We start from the raw sequence: 14,869 nt of genomic DNA, 5'->3' as shown, positions 1-14,869 counted from the left end.
CGGGCGGGTGGATGCGCTCCGCGCTCGGCAGCGCCGCCTGCCGGGGCCGGAAGCAGCGGCCGGTCTGAGGCTGGGCCCGGCTCAGGCGGGCTCGGCTGGACTCGGCCCAGCTCGGCTCGGCTCGGCTTGGCCGGACTCGGTCGGACTCGGCTCGGCCCGGATCGGCCCAGCCCGGCTCGGCTCGGCTCGGCTTGGCCCAGCCGGACTCGGCCCGGGCGGGTCCGCGGTGCCAACATGGTGTGAGGGGCGGCGGGCGAGGGGCCGAGCCGGAGCCATGAACCTGCTCCCGGCCAACCCGCACGGCAACGGGCTGCTGTACGCCGGCTTCAACCAGGACCACGGTGAGGCGGGGCCGGGCCGGGGCTGCGGGCGCGGGGGGCTGTGGGGACCGCCCGGGGCCGGGCCGGGGCGGCTCCCGGCAGCGGGGGGGACCGGGGCTCGGCGGGGCCGGGTCCCGCTCGCCCCCGGGGCTGTGGCGGGAGCGGCCGAGGGAGCCGGGGAGGCCCGAGGATGGAAGGGTTGTCCGGCTGTTTTGGCTCTGGCGCGGCCGTGTGAGCGCCCAGGGACGGGTGGGCAGAGCACCCGGACAGGGTTGTTGGGGCTGGGTGTGCTCGGCTGCCCCCCGAGCGTGGCCGTGTCAGAGCCTGAGCTCGGGGGTCGTTCGGGACCCGCATCGCTGGAAGGTAACTCAGAATGGCCTTTCCTCTGTGTCAGTACTTGACATTCAAAGCCAGGGGTGTCACCGCTTTTTCCTTTCTTTTTGCCTGCTTTGCATCTTAAAAGTCGTGGTTAACGCTGCTGATCACCCTCAGGCAAGCACAGATGCGTGTCCTGCTGCAAATCCCCACGGCATCCCTGGCTTATCTTTTCCCTGTGCCGGGGAAGGGAAGGCCTGCTCCAGAAACGGGGGGCAGGTGCCTCATCTTTGCTTTTGGAAGACACGAATAGCACCAGGGTACGTGTCATTTTGGTGGAATAAGGAAAAGCAGCTCATCGTTTTGTAACATCCTTTTGTCTTAACAAACATTGCTCTTGCCCAAGATGGTCTTGAAGCTTCTGTCATAGACTGCAGCTGTTGTACTTGTTGCTGACACTGTTGAAGTCATGTGTAAACACGACTTACTGCGTTGATTTTAGTCCAACACCTCTGGTCACATCTTGGCAGGAGCACATCAGGCTGGTGATGAGGTGTGAGAGTCTTTGCAGCTCTCTAAATGCTCCTCCACTGATTTGAAAAGAACAGAACAGTCTGATTTGCAGTCTGATTTCCACCTCTTGCCTTTGCAACAGAGGTGGAAAAAGATTTTTGAGGATGAGCTGAATTTCAAATCTGCAGGGTCTGTAACAGAGTGGTGACATTTGGTGCTTGAGATGGGAAGGAACCGGGTTATACAGAGAGCTGTGTAAGGAGAAAATGCCTTTAGATTGTTATTTTAGTGTAAAACTTGATTGTTGCAAAGTCTTCCGTGAAATTTGTAGCAGTAAATGCAAAATAATCCTTTTTTTTTTTTTTCTGAATAGTCACATCCAAAGTACCATGAGGAATTTGTCTTGGGAATCTGAGAGCTGGCAGTGTTCACATCCCACCCAACCTCCCCTGGCCAGGCTATTGAGTGACGACAAAAAACTTGAATTAAAACCACATTTAGCTTCCACTTGGCAGCTCCTGGGGCTGTTCCTGGTAGGAATGAGGACGTTGGCACTGCAGGTGTCACATTGACACTTTATTAGTTTAGGGCAGGTGATGTTTGGAGAGCAGGGAGGAGGAAAAGCTCCTGCTTTCTTCTCCTTGCCGGGAATAGAACGTGAGTCACTGGAATGCTGGGGCTCGCTCCGTGGGTGTCTCATGGATTGTCACAATAACCTGATTCCCTAACAATTTAACACTGGCCAATCCCACAAGGATGGGAGAGCAGGAGGAACCATCTGAGAAGTGTCTGGGGGGCTGGATCTCCCTGGCAGAGCAGTGAGAAATGCTCTGCCATGAGCCTCTCTCCCTCTGGAGTGATGCCCTTTTGCCATGGGGTGCCTTTGCCACTCTGGGGTTTTCAATTGGAAACCGAAGAAACTGGAACACAAGAAAGTGGAAATTGTCAGTTATGTGAACACTCAGCCCTTGTGCTCCTGATTCCAGGCCGTTTTCCAGTGCTTTCAGAGGACTAAAGTGCTTCTCAGAAACGAACAGAGAGAACCCCATCACCAATGAGCACCCCAGGCAGTGCACCTGTAACATTTCCCTTTTGTCACTGTGGCAGCCGAAAGCTGGTTTGAAAACTGAAGTGTGGGTTTGTTCTGGTGTTGAAACACGTGGCTAATGCATTTGCTCCTCTCCAGTGGGCTGGAATGCTGCCCTGTAGGACCCCCCAGTGCTGGGAGGGCCCTGTGCTCTCTCCTGTGGCTTTGGACAGCATTTGTTGTGCCAAGGAAAACCACCATGGCAGGAGCTGTGCCAGCTGTCCCTGCTTCCCTGGGCTCCACTGCTGCACCTCAGGCCCTGAATCCTGAGGGCTTGTCTGGGCCAAGGTACTGCCTTCAGCTGGTGGCATCTTCCAGGTTGGGCATTAATGTAACTCTCCTTTTTTCTAGGGATTTTGAGGAACAAAACTCACTGCGGCCTCACTGGCACTACTAGCAAATAGCACTTTGCTGTAGGAACGAGCACAGCTGCAGGTTGGGGCAATAATTCTGTAATAATGACATTTAAAAAAAAGGAAATCTGAGTTATCTTCTGTCAGTGGCTCTTGGCCTGCACATCTGTCCCTTCCTGAGGTGGGAGGTCATCATCCACGGAAGGCAGCGAGCCTAAGGAAGTGTTCCCTCCTCTCACACAGAAGGGCTCACAAGCTGCAGCTCTCAGATTTGTGATCCCTCTGGTAACACTGAGATCAGCTGGGGATCCCTGAGCTCCAAAGCTGCTCCTGTAACCCGGGATTGAAGGAGGAGCAGGGATCTTCCTGTGTGGTTTTCTCTCCTGTTTGACTCAGGGGTTTCCGTGCCGGGGAGCTCCACATCCCTGTGGGTAGGGATGGAATCACATCCCCACCTTCTGCTGGGTTGTCTCCCGTTAAAAAGGAAGATGTTCCCAAGGCACTCAAGCAGCCCACGCCTTAGTCATGAGCTTGGCCCTGCAGAAGCTGTCGTGGTGCTACAGGAGGGTAAAGTCTGGGTTTGATTGCATCAGTAACACTCCCTTTGGGTGGTTGGGAGCTGCTGGGATCAGCACAGCTCAGACCTCCCAGTGCTCTCTTACCACAGAGCAGCTTCAGCACCCTGCCCTTATCCTGGAAATACAGCGTGGGGTTCGAAAATTGCTGCTGGAAAATGATTCTATGGCTCAGCTGCCAGGAGCAGCTCCTGTGCAGCTTTTTATGCAGAGGGAAAGGTTTCCAGTGCTGTTGGCTCCTGGGTTATCCCAGTGACGCCCTGCCCAGGGCAGCAGCTTGTTGAGCTGGGAGGGCACGAGGTGCAATGAGCAGGGGTCACGGAAAAGCCTATTTCAATCTGGTTGTTAATCTTGCTATAGTTATTATAGTCTCATTAGCCACTCTGTGTGTTTATGCATGTAAAGAACTTTAACCACTTAATTTATTACAACCTCTTGGATGGGGTGAAGCTGTACCTGGGAGTCTTTCAGGTTCAGGGAGTAGGTTTTTCTGTATTTTGTTTTCTTCCCCCCACGCACCCTGGGATTTTGGAGGTATCAGGTTTGGGGGAAGGGGTGTGTTTAGACAGAGCTCCTCAGGTTTTATTTGGGAGGTTCAAATCATTGCAGTGCATAAGAATAGACCCAGAGTAATTGGAACATCTGTTCCAGTACCTCAGAGATCTTTAACTGGATTTTTAATACATTGCACACAAATCATGTAGCAACCAACGTGCTGTCAGGCTGCTGCCAGTGACAGCAGCTGCTCCTGAGTGACTTGTCCTTGCTCTGACTTCACACTGGCATTTCTTTGTACCTGCATTCCCTTAGCAGGGGAAGGGCAGGACAAGGGATTGGTAGTTTGATGCTTCCACTGAAGAGGCACGTGCACACTTCTGTACGGAGAATTTCCAGAAATTTCTGTACGAAATTATTTTCCAGAGTGTTTTAATGAGAGTGTTCTACTCGTGTCCTGGGTTGGACTTCAGCTATTGGCATATCATTACTGGCATTAGCACAGTCTGAAAAGCTGTTTGGAGCTCTGTGCTCTGGAAACATCCACAGCAGAGTCATAACTGCAGGGTGAACTGAGATCTGTTGAGAAAGGAGGGGTTTTCCTTCATAATGACTGTTGAGCCATAAACATTAAAATGCTGGTTTCCTTCCCTCTGTAACATATGGCATAGGATACAGGTGGGGTTGGGAATGGGTTTCCTTTCCTTCCATTGTTTTCCTTACCTGTCTAAAAACAATACCAAGACCTTTGTACCAGGCCAGAGAACAAGTCCTCTGAAGGGCTTTCTTTCACTTGCCATCACTAACAGAGCCTGTGAGTGCTCTTCAGCTTGAGTGTAACAATGCAGTTGTCAGTAATGCTCTCCTAACCCTCTGGCTCTTGCTGCCTTCTCGAGTGTATCTGGCAATTACTATATATATGTGTATATAAATGTGCTTTTTACCACAGGATGCTTTGCATGTGGAATGGAAAATGGATTCCGAGTTTATAATGCAGATCCCCTCAAAGAAAAAGAGAAACAAGGTAAAGCACTTACCTATTCCACCGTGCTGCTCTGTGTTGGAAGCTCAGCCTCCTCCTTTTTTTTGTGCCTGGTTCTTGCTCAGCTTTCACTGCTCCATCCCTGGAAGGCTTTGGATAAAGCCCCAGGAAGGGCAGCTCCTGCCCTACAGAGGTTTTCACTCGTGCCACTGCTCAGTCAGATGTCTCAGTGCTGTTAATTTGCACAGCTGGCTGATGAGGGATTTGTCTCACCTGTAACAGAGTTGAGCTGGCTCTTGCTGGTGTTTGCAGCCCTGAGCAGGAGAGGAGCTGGTTACCCATGAGCAGGAGTCACTCCCTGCAGCAGTTATGCACCATCAGAAGTTGTTCCTTTCTCCTGTGGTGATCTGGATGATCCAATGTGGCAGGAAAACTCCAGCCCTTCTCCTGGAGATCTGAGCATAACAGTTCTCATACCCAAAGTATGGTCTGCAAGAGCACTGAGAGCTCAGGCCTCTAATACTCTACATCCTGCCTAAAAAATTTGGGAGGATCTTAATGCAGTAAAGCTACTGCCTCCTGTTTTAACAGAAATCAGTAGATAAGCTATATTAACAGTGGGGCTTTTTTATCAGAAAGCAAACAAACCCAGGTCAAAATAGGGGAAACTGAAACCCAGCCATGTGATTCTAACCCTAAATATAGCAAGGGAGCTGCTAAACAGGTTTCCCAGCGCTTCCAGCCTATGGTGATAAAAGGGATTTAATAAGAGGGAAAAATATACTTAAATTAGCAATTCCTATGAAACCAGGCACACTTTCTACTGCTGTAAAGGATTTTAGTCACTGTTCACGTGGCCAAAACTATTTTCTGCTCTTACCAGTAAATTCTGCCATAAGCAACATGCCCAGGGACTGTCACCTGTGACAGTGTGCTCAAAGGATCAGGACTCAGCCTCAAGTCCTGTGGAGTTCCTTGTCAAAACTCTCCCTGCCAGAAGCTCTGGATGGAGATAATTCCAGGACTCCCATAGTGCAAAGTTTCCTATGACTCAGATTGCCTTTTCCCGGTGGATTCTGAGCACTGGCACTGTGTAGGTACACAGAGAGATCCTGTTCATCATTCCTGTGGATTTAAACCTGCCTGAGACAGTCCCAGCTGGAGCTGTCTATTTGATTGTTCCCTGGGACCCAGCATGAAACAGAGTCTTAACTGTTGCAACCTCCTCCACCCAGCAGTTCCATGGTGCTCCCATCCCAGCACTGCCCCTCAGAACTGTGCAGATAATCATTCAGTGCTCTAACACAGATTCAGGACACACTGCACGCTCTTAAATTGTCCCAGGTTAATCACTTGTAAATATTTTAAGCCTTTTTGTCACGATGAGAATCCCTTCTCACAGCAAAATGTGGAATTTACCTCCTCTGGTTTTTAAGGGCAGCCAGGGTAGGAAGATGCTCTTCTCAGGTGCCTGGGAGATGTGCTGGATAATAAGAGCTTTCCTTGTAACATATGTAAAAACTCGATGGCATTTTAACAGGTTCTGACGCTTCTAAATGAAATATTTGTCTTCCAGAGTTCGTAGAAGGTGGTGTTGGCCACGTGGAGATGTTGTTTCGTTGCAACTATTTAGCACTGGTGGGTGGCGGAAAGAAGCCCAAGTACCCACCTAACAAAGGTGAGCTCTGGGGAGGGACCCTGCAAACATCTGCCTTGGCCTGTGTGCCACTGCCCAGGGCTCCACCCCACTGCCCTGGAGTTGGGTGTCCTGGAGGGTGAAGGGGATGTTGCAGCAGGTTCAAGTCACTGTGGTGCAGGAGTTGCACCACTGCTGTGTCAGCAGGAACAGGCTGGTACCTGCAGGGACAGGTCTCAGACACCCACTGACCTTCTCGTGGTGAGCTTTGCAAGGAGACTCTGTCCCAGCAGCCTGAGGGGGAACCTCCCTGGCTGGAAGGACTTGTAGGAAAATATGGTACCTTTTTCCAACTGCTGCGTTATTTCTTTGATAATCCTCAGAGCAAACAAACAAACAGAAAAGCTGCTTTTCTTTAGGAAGTCGTATTTCTGCCATTTGTTGTGGTTGGAGTTTGCAGCTCCTGCCTGCATGAGGGGGTTGATTTGTGGTGGCTCAAGACCTTCAGGTTTGCAGAATGTCCATCTTGGTCAGCTTTCTGGGGAGCTAGAAGTTGTTATCAGGGAGACAAGTGTGGATCTTTGGATCTGCCCTGATGGTCTGACACAACCTCTGCCCTGTTCCAGTCATGATCTGGGATGACCTGAAGAAGAAGACTGTCATTGAGATCGAGTTTTCTACAGAGGTCAAAGCAGTGAAGCTGCGAAGGGACAGGTGGGTGAAAACAGAGGGGTCCAAAAGCTGAGTGTGGCTTTGTGCTCTTGTTTCCAGCTGCTTGTAGAAGGGAAAAGATCTTGCTGTAGCCCCAGCAGTTACAGGCAAAACAGGCTTTTGGGGGCACGTGCTGGGTGTAAACAGATGACAGGTCGAGTATTCTGGGATTCGAAACCTTGGTGAAAAGCCTGGGAGACTTCCCAGCCCCCCAGTGCAGGGCAGTGTTCTCCTGTGGCTCCTGCTGGCTGCTTTTCTGGGTCTGGAGGAGTGTGGAGGGAATTCCAGCAGATCCCTGGAGCAGCAGCAGCTGTGAGCAGCTGGAGTCTGCGTGGGCGGAGGGGCTGGATGAAAGTGCTTTGCAGGCTTATCCTTGTGTGGGTTTTGCAAGGCTGGGAGTCTGTTGTGGGGGAGGGCAGGAAGAACATGGCTGTTAAATCACTTGAAAGCCTTTGCAGGTCTGAATGAACGTCTGTGTCCCTGTTTTACCCACCCCAAGTCCCAGGAACTTCTGCTCTGTTTCAGAATCGTGGTTGTCTTGGACTCGATGATTAAAGTTTTCACGTTCACACACAATCCCCACCAGCTGCACGTCTTTGAAACCTGCTACAACCCTAAAGGTTAGTTTTACACGTGGGCTGGGGGGTTGGAAACAAGTTTATTCCATTCTTGATGTGCCATTTCTCTTCAGCTGCCTCACTCAGTTCTTCACAAGTCATTCAACACTTACTGCACTGCAGTTGTGCCCTTTAGAGATGCTTTTGTTTATAAAATGGTTATTAGAATTCGTAAAGACTTGGCCCAGCAAAGCTGTGTCCTGCACTCTTATTATAGATGGGATTTCTGTAAGAGCTGCTCACTTCCTTCTGTAAAGAACATGGGAACTGGATGCCTTTTGTGCTGAAAGCTTCATTATAGACACAAATAGTGCAGTGCATCATTGCAAACACTTTGACAGTGCCACTCTGTGGAACAGGGGCTGCAGGCTGTGCTCCATGGATGGGGGATCAGTTTGGATGTCAAGGTTTCTTCTCCACCAGGAGGTTATTTGGGATTGGAGTCCCCATGTTTGGGACTCTGGAGCAAACATGGAATGCAGCTCCAGCCCCCTGACTGACTAACAGGCAGGGGATGCAGGAGAAGGAGGTTGTTTCTTGTGCTGAGGTTGCAGGAATTCATTTGGCATCAGCAGGACATGTGGGATTGGTGTGATTTACCTTAAATGGGCCACACAATATTACACAGGAAAACGTGCCAGTGCTGTAAGAACCAAGTTCAAACAGGAGTTAATAGTAATCATCAGGATGGAGCAGAAACTCAGATACCGCTTCTGATAAACTGTTACCCTTTCTGAGCCACTAAGGAGACTTCTTAACTTCTTTTTTTAAATGGCTTTGCTGTGATGGGCTGATGGAGCTGAGCTCTGAAAACACCCAGATTCTGGATAACCACAACTAGATAACTTGGGACATAAAGTGATAGGAGCAAGTTAAAATTATGCTACTCCCCTGCTTCTCTGTGCTCTACATTCATGGATGAAACATGTTTTGGGATACTGCCCTAGCCATTAAAATGAGATTCTGACTTGTTCCATGTCTGTTGGCTTATTCTGAAATTACTGGTATTTTAGAAACTTACATTTGAGAACATTGGTTTATGGCAATGATCCAGTTATTCTCTTTCTTTTTTTGTGTGTCTTTCAGGTCTCTGTGTCCTTTGTCCAAACAGTAATAACTCTCTTCTTGCGTTTCCTGGGACACACACTGGGCACGTGCAGATCGTGGATCTGGCCAACACGGAGAAGCCTCCCGTGGACATCCCGGCCCACGAAGGAGTCTTGAGCTGTATTGCTTTAAACCTGCAGGGAACAAGAATTGCAACAGCATCAGAAAAAGTAAGAGTGATGTCCCTGCCTCTCACCTACCCAGTGTTCCAGAGGCACAAACAGGAAGTCACATCCTTTGTAGGAAAGACAGAGAAATACCTACCGGGGAAATTTGTCACTGGAATGTGCATTCCCTTTATCTTCACTGCTCCTCTGGGATCCCCAGACACCAACAGCCAGGGGCTGTGCCTGAGGCAGTGCTTATGCTTTAGCTGACTGGAGCAGTGACTCTTCAGTGACAGAAGCCTGGCCCAAGCAGCTCACAGCTTTCATGTGTTCTTCAACAGACACTGTTAATTTTTTTGAAAAGCAGGGGGGGAATCTTATTTGTATTCTTTCACCTTTATTATTTTCTGCTTAAACTCACCCCAAACCCACTGGCTAAAGAAGTGCTTGCCGACAGCTCTGTCCTCCAAGAGAGCTTTGTTCTGCCAGGGCTTAGCCCCTGTTGTAGTCCTGGAAAGGTGTGTGCACCCCTGTGGGACTAAAGACAAACACCTCAGGGCAGGGTGCAGTTCAGATGGTGACAGACCTGCCCTCTCCCTGGGAACCCCTGTGGGGGCTGCCAGGGCCCTTCATCTCCCAAAGGAATGTCAGGCACGTGGACCCATCTCCCTGAGGCAAGAGGAGCACTCAGCTCCTTCTTCCACTCAAATGAAATGAGTTTCTCAAGGAGAAGCCAAATGAATCCAACAAGTCTCTCCTTTGAACAGTTTCTACTGCCCAGCCTGTCACTCAGACAGCTTAAAAAAAGAAAATGCAGCCACAGACTCTCCTAACTAAACTTAATGGCTACATGTCTTCTAAACAGAGTTCTTAAAGCTGCCAACTCCATTGCTAAATAGAATCATTATCTGGTGCATTTGTATCGAGATGTTCCTTGTTTTGTATAGAGAAAAAGTTCAAATAGCTTTTGTTTTCCAACCAAACCAGGGAGTGTGAGCACAGTCAGCAAACATCCCCAGCCTGTCTCTTAAATCAGCACTAAGCTGAGTTTACCAAATCTTTCTCTGCTGGGTTCTGTTACCTCCTGGTGTGTGACTGGAGAGCTGCATCTGCTAACCAGGCGTGTAACAGGACTGCAGGTGATGATGGACAGCCTCAGCATTGATTGTAAGACAAATCAGCCACAGCCTGATCACACTTTGTGGGAAAGAAGGGCACAGTAGCCCTGAATGTGGCAGTGCTGACTGAGGGAGCACAAGTGACTCCCAGGGCCTGGGCACGCTCCAGGGTCTGCCAGGCAGGGCCTTTAGAACAGAGCTGAAAGAAACCTGTGAGTTGAGCCAAGTGACAGGATTGTGCACCACAGTATTGTAACACTGTGGGTGGGGCCATCAGTGTTCTTACCCAGAATTAAAACAGGTTCTCAAATGTAGCAAGAAGGAAACCCCCAGAGGTGTGTGCAGGGACGGACTGGTCAGGCAGACAGAATTTTAGGCTGCATTCACAGGTGTAAAGAGCATCTTCTGCCTTTCCTAATACAATGCTTGATTCCTTTTCAAGGGGACCCTCATAAGGATATTTGATACTTCATCAGGGCATTTAATCCAGGAGCTACGTCGAGGATCACAGGCAGCCAATATATACTGGTATGTTCAGGTGCTGTGCTGAGCTCTGATTGCTGCCTGGGCACACAGAGCACTCACAGGGCCCAGGGCTGCTCTGGGCTGGCTGCTGGGGAGGGGAGGGAGCTGTGTGGAGCCTGGCACAGGGCACGGGGGCTGGGACAGAACCCTGGGTGGTGCCAGGCTGTGCCTCTGCCCAGCACAGGGGGGAGCTGGGGATGCTGAACACTGCACAGGGACTGGAGAGCCTGGGGCGGGTGGAGCTTCAGCACCACCTCCTGCTGGGAGGGGAGTGCCCAGGACTCTCCCAGGAGCAGGGAAACTCCCACTCCTGTACCAAGCCCTTTCTAGGGTAGGAGTGTTACGTTTGCCCACTCCTTGGAGCAGAGCTCCTTTTCTTCCAGTGTCAGAGTGGCCCCCACCCATGGAGTCCATGTCAGGGGGTGCTGCTGCTGCTCCTGACACTCCAGACCCTGTTCTGAGTGCAGGCAGTTCATCCCAAAGCAGTCCTGGATTGGGGGATTTGGGCTGTTCATCCCAAAGCAGTCCTGGATTGGGGGATTTGGGCTGTTCATCCCAAAGCAGCCCTGGACTGGGGGAGCTCCAGCTCCTACAGAGAGGAGCTGTTCCCCCCCCAGACCGGGCTGGCAGCTGCTGAGGGCAACTGCAGCAGCAGAACTGTGAGCCAGGGGCTGTGGGTCTGTCCCAGGGGGATCCTGCAGCTCTCTGTGTTCTCTGCAGTATTAACTTCAATCAGGATGCTTCCCTCATCTGCGTCTCCAGCGACCACGGCACAGTCCACATCTTTGCTGCAGAAGACCCTAAAAGAAATAAGCAGTCAAGGTATGGATTGAGCCTTTCTGAAGCCCTGGGGGGGCCTTGAGCTTTTTAATGGCATTTAAAACACTGGCTGTGTCACTCAGTAGCAAATCCCTGCACTGCTGGAGGCAGCAGGATCGATCTGCTGGGCTGGAGTGAAGCTGCAGATTTAGAACTGGGTGGTTAAAGTGCCAAGTTCCTGCTGTCCCTTGTGGGGCTGTAGCATTCCAGCAGAGGGTCAGGGTGGGTTTTAGGGGATCTCAGCATGAAAATACCTCATGGACACATCCTCTACTCAAAATCAATCCCTTGGCAGTTTTTCCAATCACTTATAAAGGTAGTTGTAGGCTCCCCCTTGCCAAGAAGGGGAGTTGTCCAGGTTACCTGATACTTTAGTAAAGATCATAAAAAGCCAGTCAGAAACAGTGTGAGCCCTTTATCTTGTTCAGTCACTCCAGCAGTTCTGAATCCACTCTACTCAACACCTTACTAAGCTGTTATGCTTTTGTTTTCTCTCTTTCAGTTTGGCCTCTGCCACCTTTCTCCCCAAATACTTCAGTTCCAAATGGAGTTTTTCCAAATTCCAGGTTCCCTCAGGCTCTCCGTGCATTTGTGCCTTTGGAACAGAGCCAAACGCTGTCATAGGTGAGTGATGGAGGAGTGCCCAGGTTGTGATGGAGAGCCAGGGTTTTGGAGCTGGAGGGAACCCTCTGCTGGGACAGGGCTGTGTCCCTGCCCAGGGAGGGGGCACAAGGCTGGCACAGCCTGTGCTGCCCAGGGCTGGGGGCCCTCGGGTCCCTCCCCAGCAGCTCTGGGTGCTCTGTGAGCCTGAAGGGAGGGTTGTGCTGTGGCTGAAGAGCAGGAAGGCACAGCCCAGCTGACTCTGCTCCTTTGTGTTGCAGCGATATGTGCAGATGGCAGCTACTACAAGTTCTTATTCAACCAAAAAGGGGAATGCTCAAGGGATGTGTACGCTCAGTTCCTAGAAATGACAGACGAGAAGCTTTGACTGGGTGGAGGGGAGTGCACGAGTCCCAGCCCTGCCTCGGCCACTCCACACCTGAGGGACAGTTCTGAACGTCCAGTACCGATCCAGAAGTTCAGCAGAGCTCACAGAGAAGCCTGGCCCAACGTGATCACAAGCAGCTCTGAAGTAGTGGACTGCATATGTTTGTTCTCATTTCTGCAAGTATTCATCATTAAAATCTCTTTGGGTTACTGTCACCAACTCAAGTTTTCAAGATGTGGCTTTCAACAAGCTTGTGCCTACTGGGTTTCTCTCACTCCAAACTGTGACATGACTTGGCTCCAGCACCGTGCCTGCCCCCAGGGCAGCTCTGCAGGGCTGGGGAGAAGGGATGTGAAACCAGAAGAGTTCAGCGTTGCTTTTCTTCCACTGCACGGCTGGCAGGGGGAAAGGCTCTGGGTGATGCTCCCTGTGCCAGCCTGGCCAGGAGCAGAGGGGCCAGGGGACACCAGCAGCTCGAGCTCTGCTTGTCCCCTGCCTGTGCAGGGGGCTGGGTGGGGGCAGGGGGGGCCCTGCCTGTGCAGGGGAGGGATCAGCATGAACTGCACAAGGTGCCAAACACCAGAGCAGGGGAGGCACCTCTAGGCAGGGGCTGAGCCGACCCCTCTGGGTGTGCACAGCAAACACCCAGGGCCCTGTAGCTGTAGAGGTGATTCCTCCTGTCCCCAGGCAGCTGCTCCAGCTGTAAATCCCCCTGGGTACTGCTGTGCCAGCTGTGCTGCCAAACTGCTGCCAGACCCTGGGGCTGGGACAGGCCCTGTCCCCGTCCAGCACAAGACTGAAGGAGCTGGCAGGAATCCACATCAGCAACGGCTTTAAACTTCCAAACTTGTCTTGTTTTTTCTTTGAGCTGTCGCATCCTAAAGCTGCTGGCCCAGGACAGGTAGGTTAGACTGAACCCACTCAGCTGTGCTCTCTTCCCCAACAACTGTTACCCCATTTCCTGCTGACCTAAGGCACAAGCTCTTAACCCAGAACCCAAGATTAGCTCCCAGCTTGGCCTCTGTGGCACTAAACCCTGGGGCAGGGAGGTCCTGCTCTTCTGGACTCTTTAATTTCACAGATGCTTCAGCCCTGACACACCAGTTCACTCCCACCTTGTTTAGCTGCAAACTCTGACAAGTCCCTTTTAGTGTCACGTAACCTACTAAGGACTAACTTACCATGTTGATGTCAAGGTTGCATGTTGCTTTTATGTGTATTTAACCACAGGAATTGTTTTGCACACTTATTTGTAATATGTTATTTCTTTTAAATAAAAGTGACTAACTTTGCTGTATTCACTGATGGTCACAGCCCAAGCTTCCATTGCTCCAGGTTTGGGGAATAAACACCTACACGAGTCAGGAGTGGTGGCTGGTGAAGGACAGGAGCTGAACCTGCTGTGTGAAGAGGGGACAGGAACACCTGAGCCACTGCCTGGGGCACAGACCTTGGTGTTTATCCCAAAATAAGTCCAAACCAGTTCCTGCTCAGCACTTACCACTCACCACAGCTCCTGGGCTGAGGCTCCTCGCCTTGTAACAGCCCTATCAGCAGGACTAAGTGGAACTGTCATCTTCCCAGAGAAGGATGTGTGAGAAGGGCTGGAGACCACTGTCCAAGCATGATGGAAATCCCCTCTCACCAGAGCAGGCAGGAGCTGCTCAGGATCCCACCAGTGGGACTCGCTTTGAAGAGCAAGGAGTCTCCTGAACTCCACCATCCTGCTCTGCTCTGCACATCCTCCCCTCTGGAGCACCATCCCCCTGCCCTCCCATCCCAGTTATCCTGGAGCTGACAGGAGACTAGGAGCTGTTTGGTGGGAGATTTAAACTCTGCTGAACTTATAACACTTCCTCTAAACATCTGCTCCAGTGTGGCAGCAGGATGAGAACAACACACCTGTGTGGGCAGCCAGCAGTGCTGCACTGACCGGGGAATCCCCTAATACCAAATGGACCTGACCTCCAACTCCTCCTTTCTGGTACTGCCTGCAAATCTGTACGGTTCAGCACACAGCCTGTCCTGCAGGGATCCAAATCTGCAAAGGAATGAGTCTTCCCACCTGGCTTTGGCTCCAGGTTGCTCTGCCAGGACTTCATCCCATCGGTCGCTGCTGCCCCGCGTTCCGTGGGTGAATTTACCCAGCATTTGCACAGCTCTACAATCAAATGAACAGTGTTTAGTCAGTCATTTTTCTAGAAAATAAACAATACTCTCAGGATTACAGCCCACTGACTGATGGATTGATTGACTGATGGCACACACGGCCACGGTGCTGCAGGTCGGGATCACCCCCAGCCACGAGGACATGGCAGGATTTGCACAGTAAGTCTAAAACACGACTGTTCCTGAAACATAAAGTATTCCCACCAGCATCTGCTGTCTAAGTACACGGATTATCCATTTCTTTTCCTTCTCTCCCCGTTTTGCTGTCTCCTCCTGCAGCACCTGTGTCACAGTTCAAAATCCTGACAGGAGAACCAAACAATGAGCCACTGCAATGAATTCTGTGGCGATTCCAGGTGTTTGCCAGCACAAAGCACGGAACACGAAGATTTCTCTCAGAACCTTTGGGTATCCACACTGAAGTGACAAATA

General features: G+C 51.1%; 1 protein-coding gene across 2 annotated transcripts; it reads left to right on the top strand.

Moving 5' to 3' along the window:
- The first annotated feature begins 41 nt into the window (after positions 1–41).
- Positions 42–13,569, top strand: WDR45B (WD repeat domain 45B). 2 transcript variants are annotated; one of them, XM_050319582.1, is made up of 10 exons: positions 42–341; positions 4,608–4,682; positions 6,217–6,318; positions 6,903–6,990; positions 7,513–7,607; positions 8,691–8,881; positions 10,379–10,464; positions 11,182–11,283; positions 11,783–11,904; positions 12,162–13,569. In XM_050319582.1, the coding sequence occupies exons 1-10, from the start codon at positions 275–277 to the stop codon at positions 12,266–12,268; spliced, it is 1,035 nt and encodes a 344-aa protein (XP_050175539.1). In that variant the 5' UTR covers positions 42–274; the 3' UTR covers positions 12,269–13,569. The 2 variants fall into 2 exon arrangements, with proteins under 2 accessions (XP_050175539.1, XP_050175540.1); XM_050319583.1 differs by lacking the exon at positions 42–341 and adding an exon at positions 637–955.
- The last annotated feature ends 1,300 nt before the right edge of the window (positions 13,570–14,869 follow it).

This window comes from Myiozetetes cayanensis, unplaced genomic scaffold (genome assembly GCF_022539395.1).
Source record: "Myiozetetes cayanensis isolate MyiCay16 unplaced genomic scaffold, myiCay2020 scf22, whole genome shotgun sequence".
Classification (NCBI taxonomy): Eukaryota; Metazoa; Chordata; class Aves; order Passeriformes; family Tyrannidae; genus Myiozetetes; species Myiozetetes cayanensis.
Note: the sequence above shows the minus strand (reverse complement) of the source record. Positions and strands in the feature narration are given on the sequence as shown.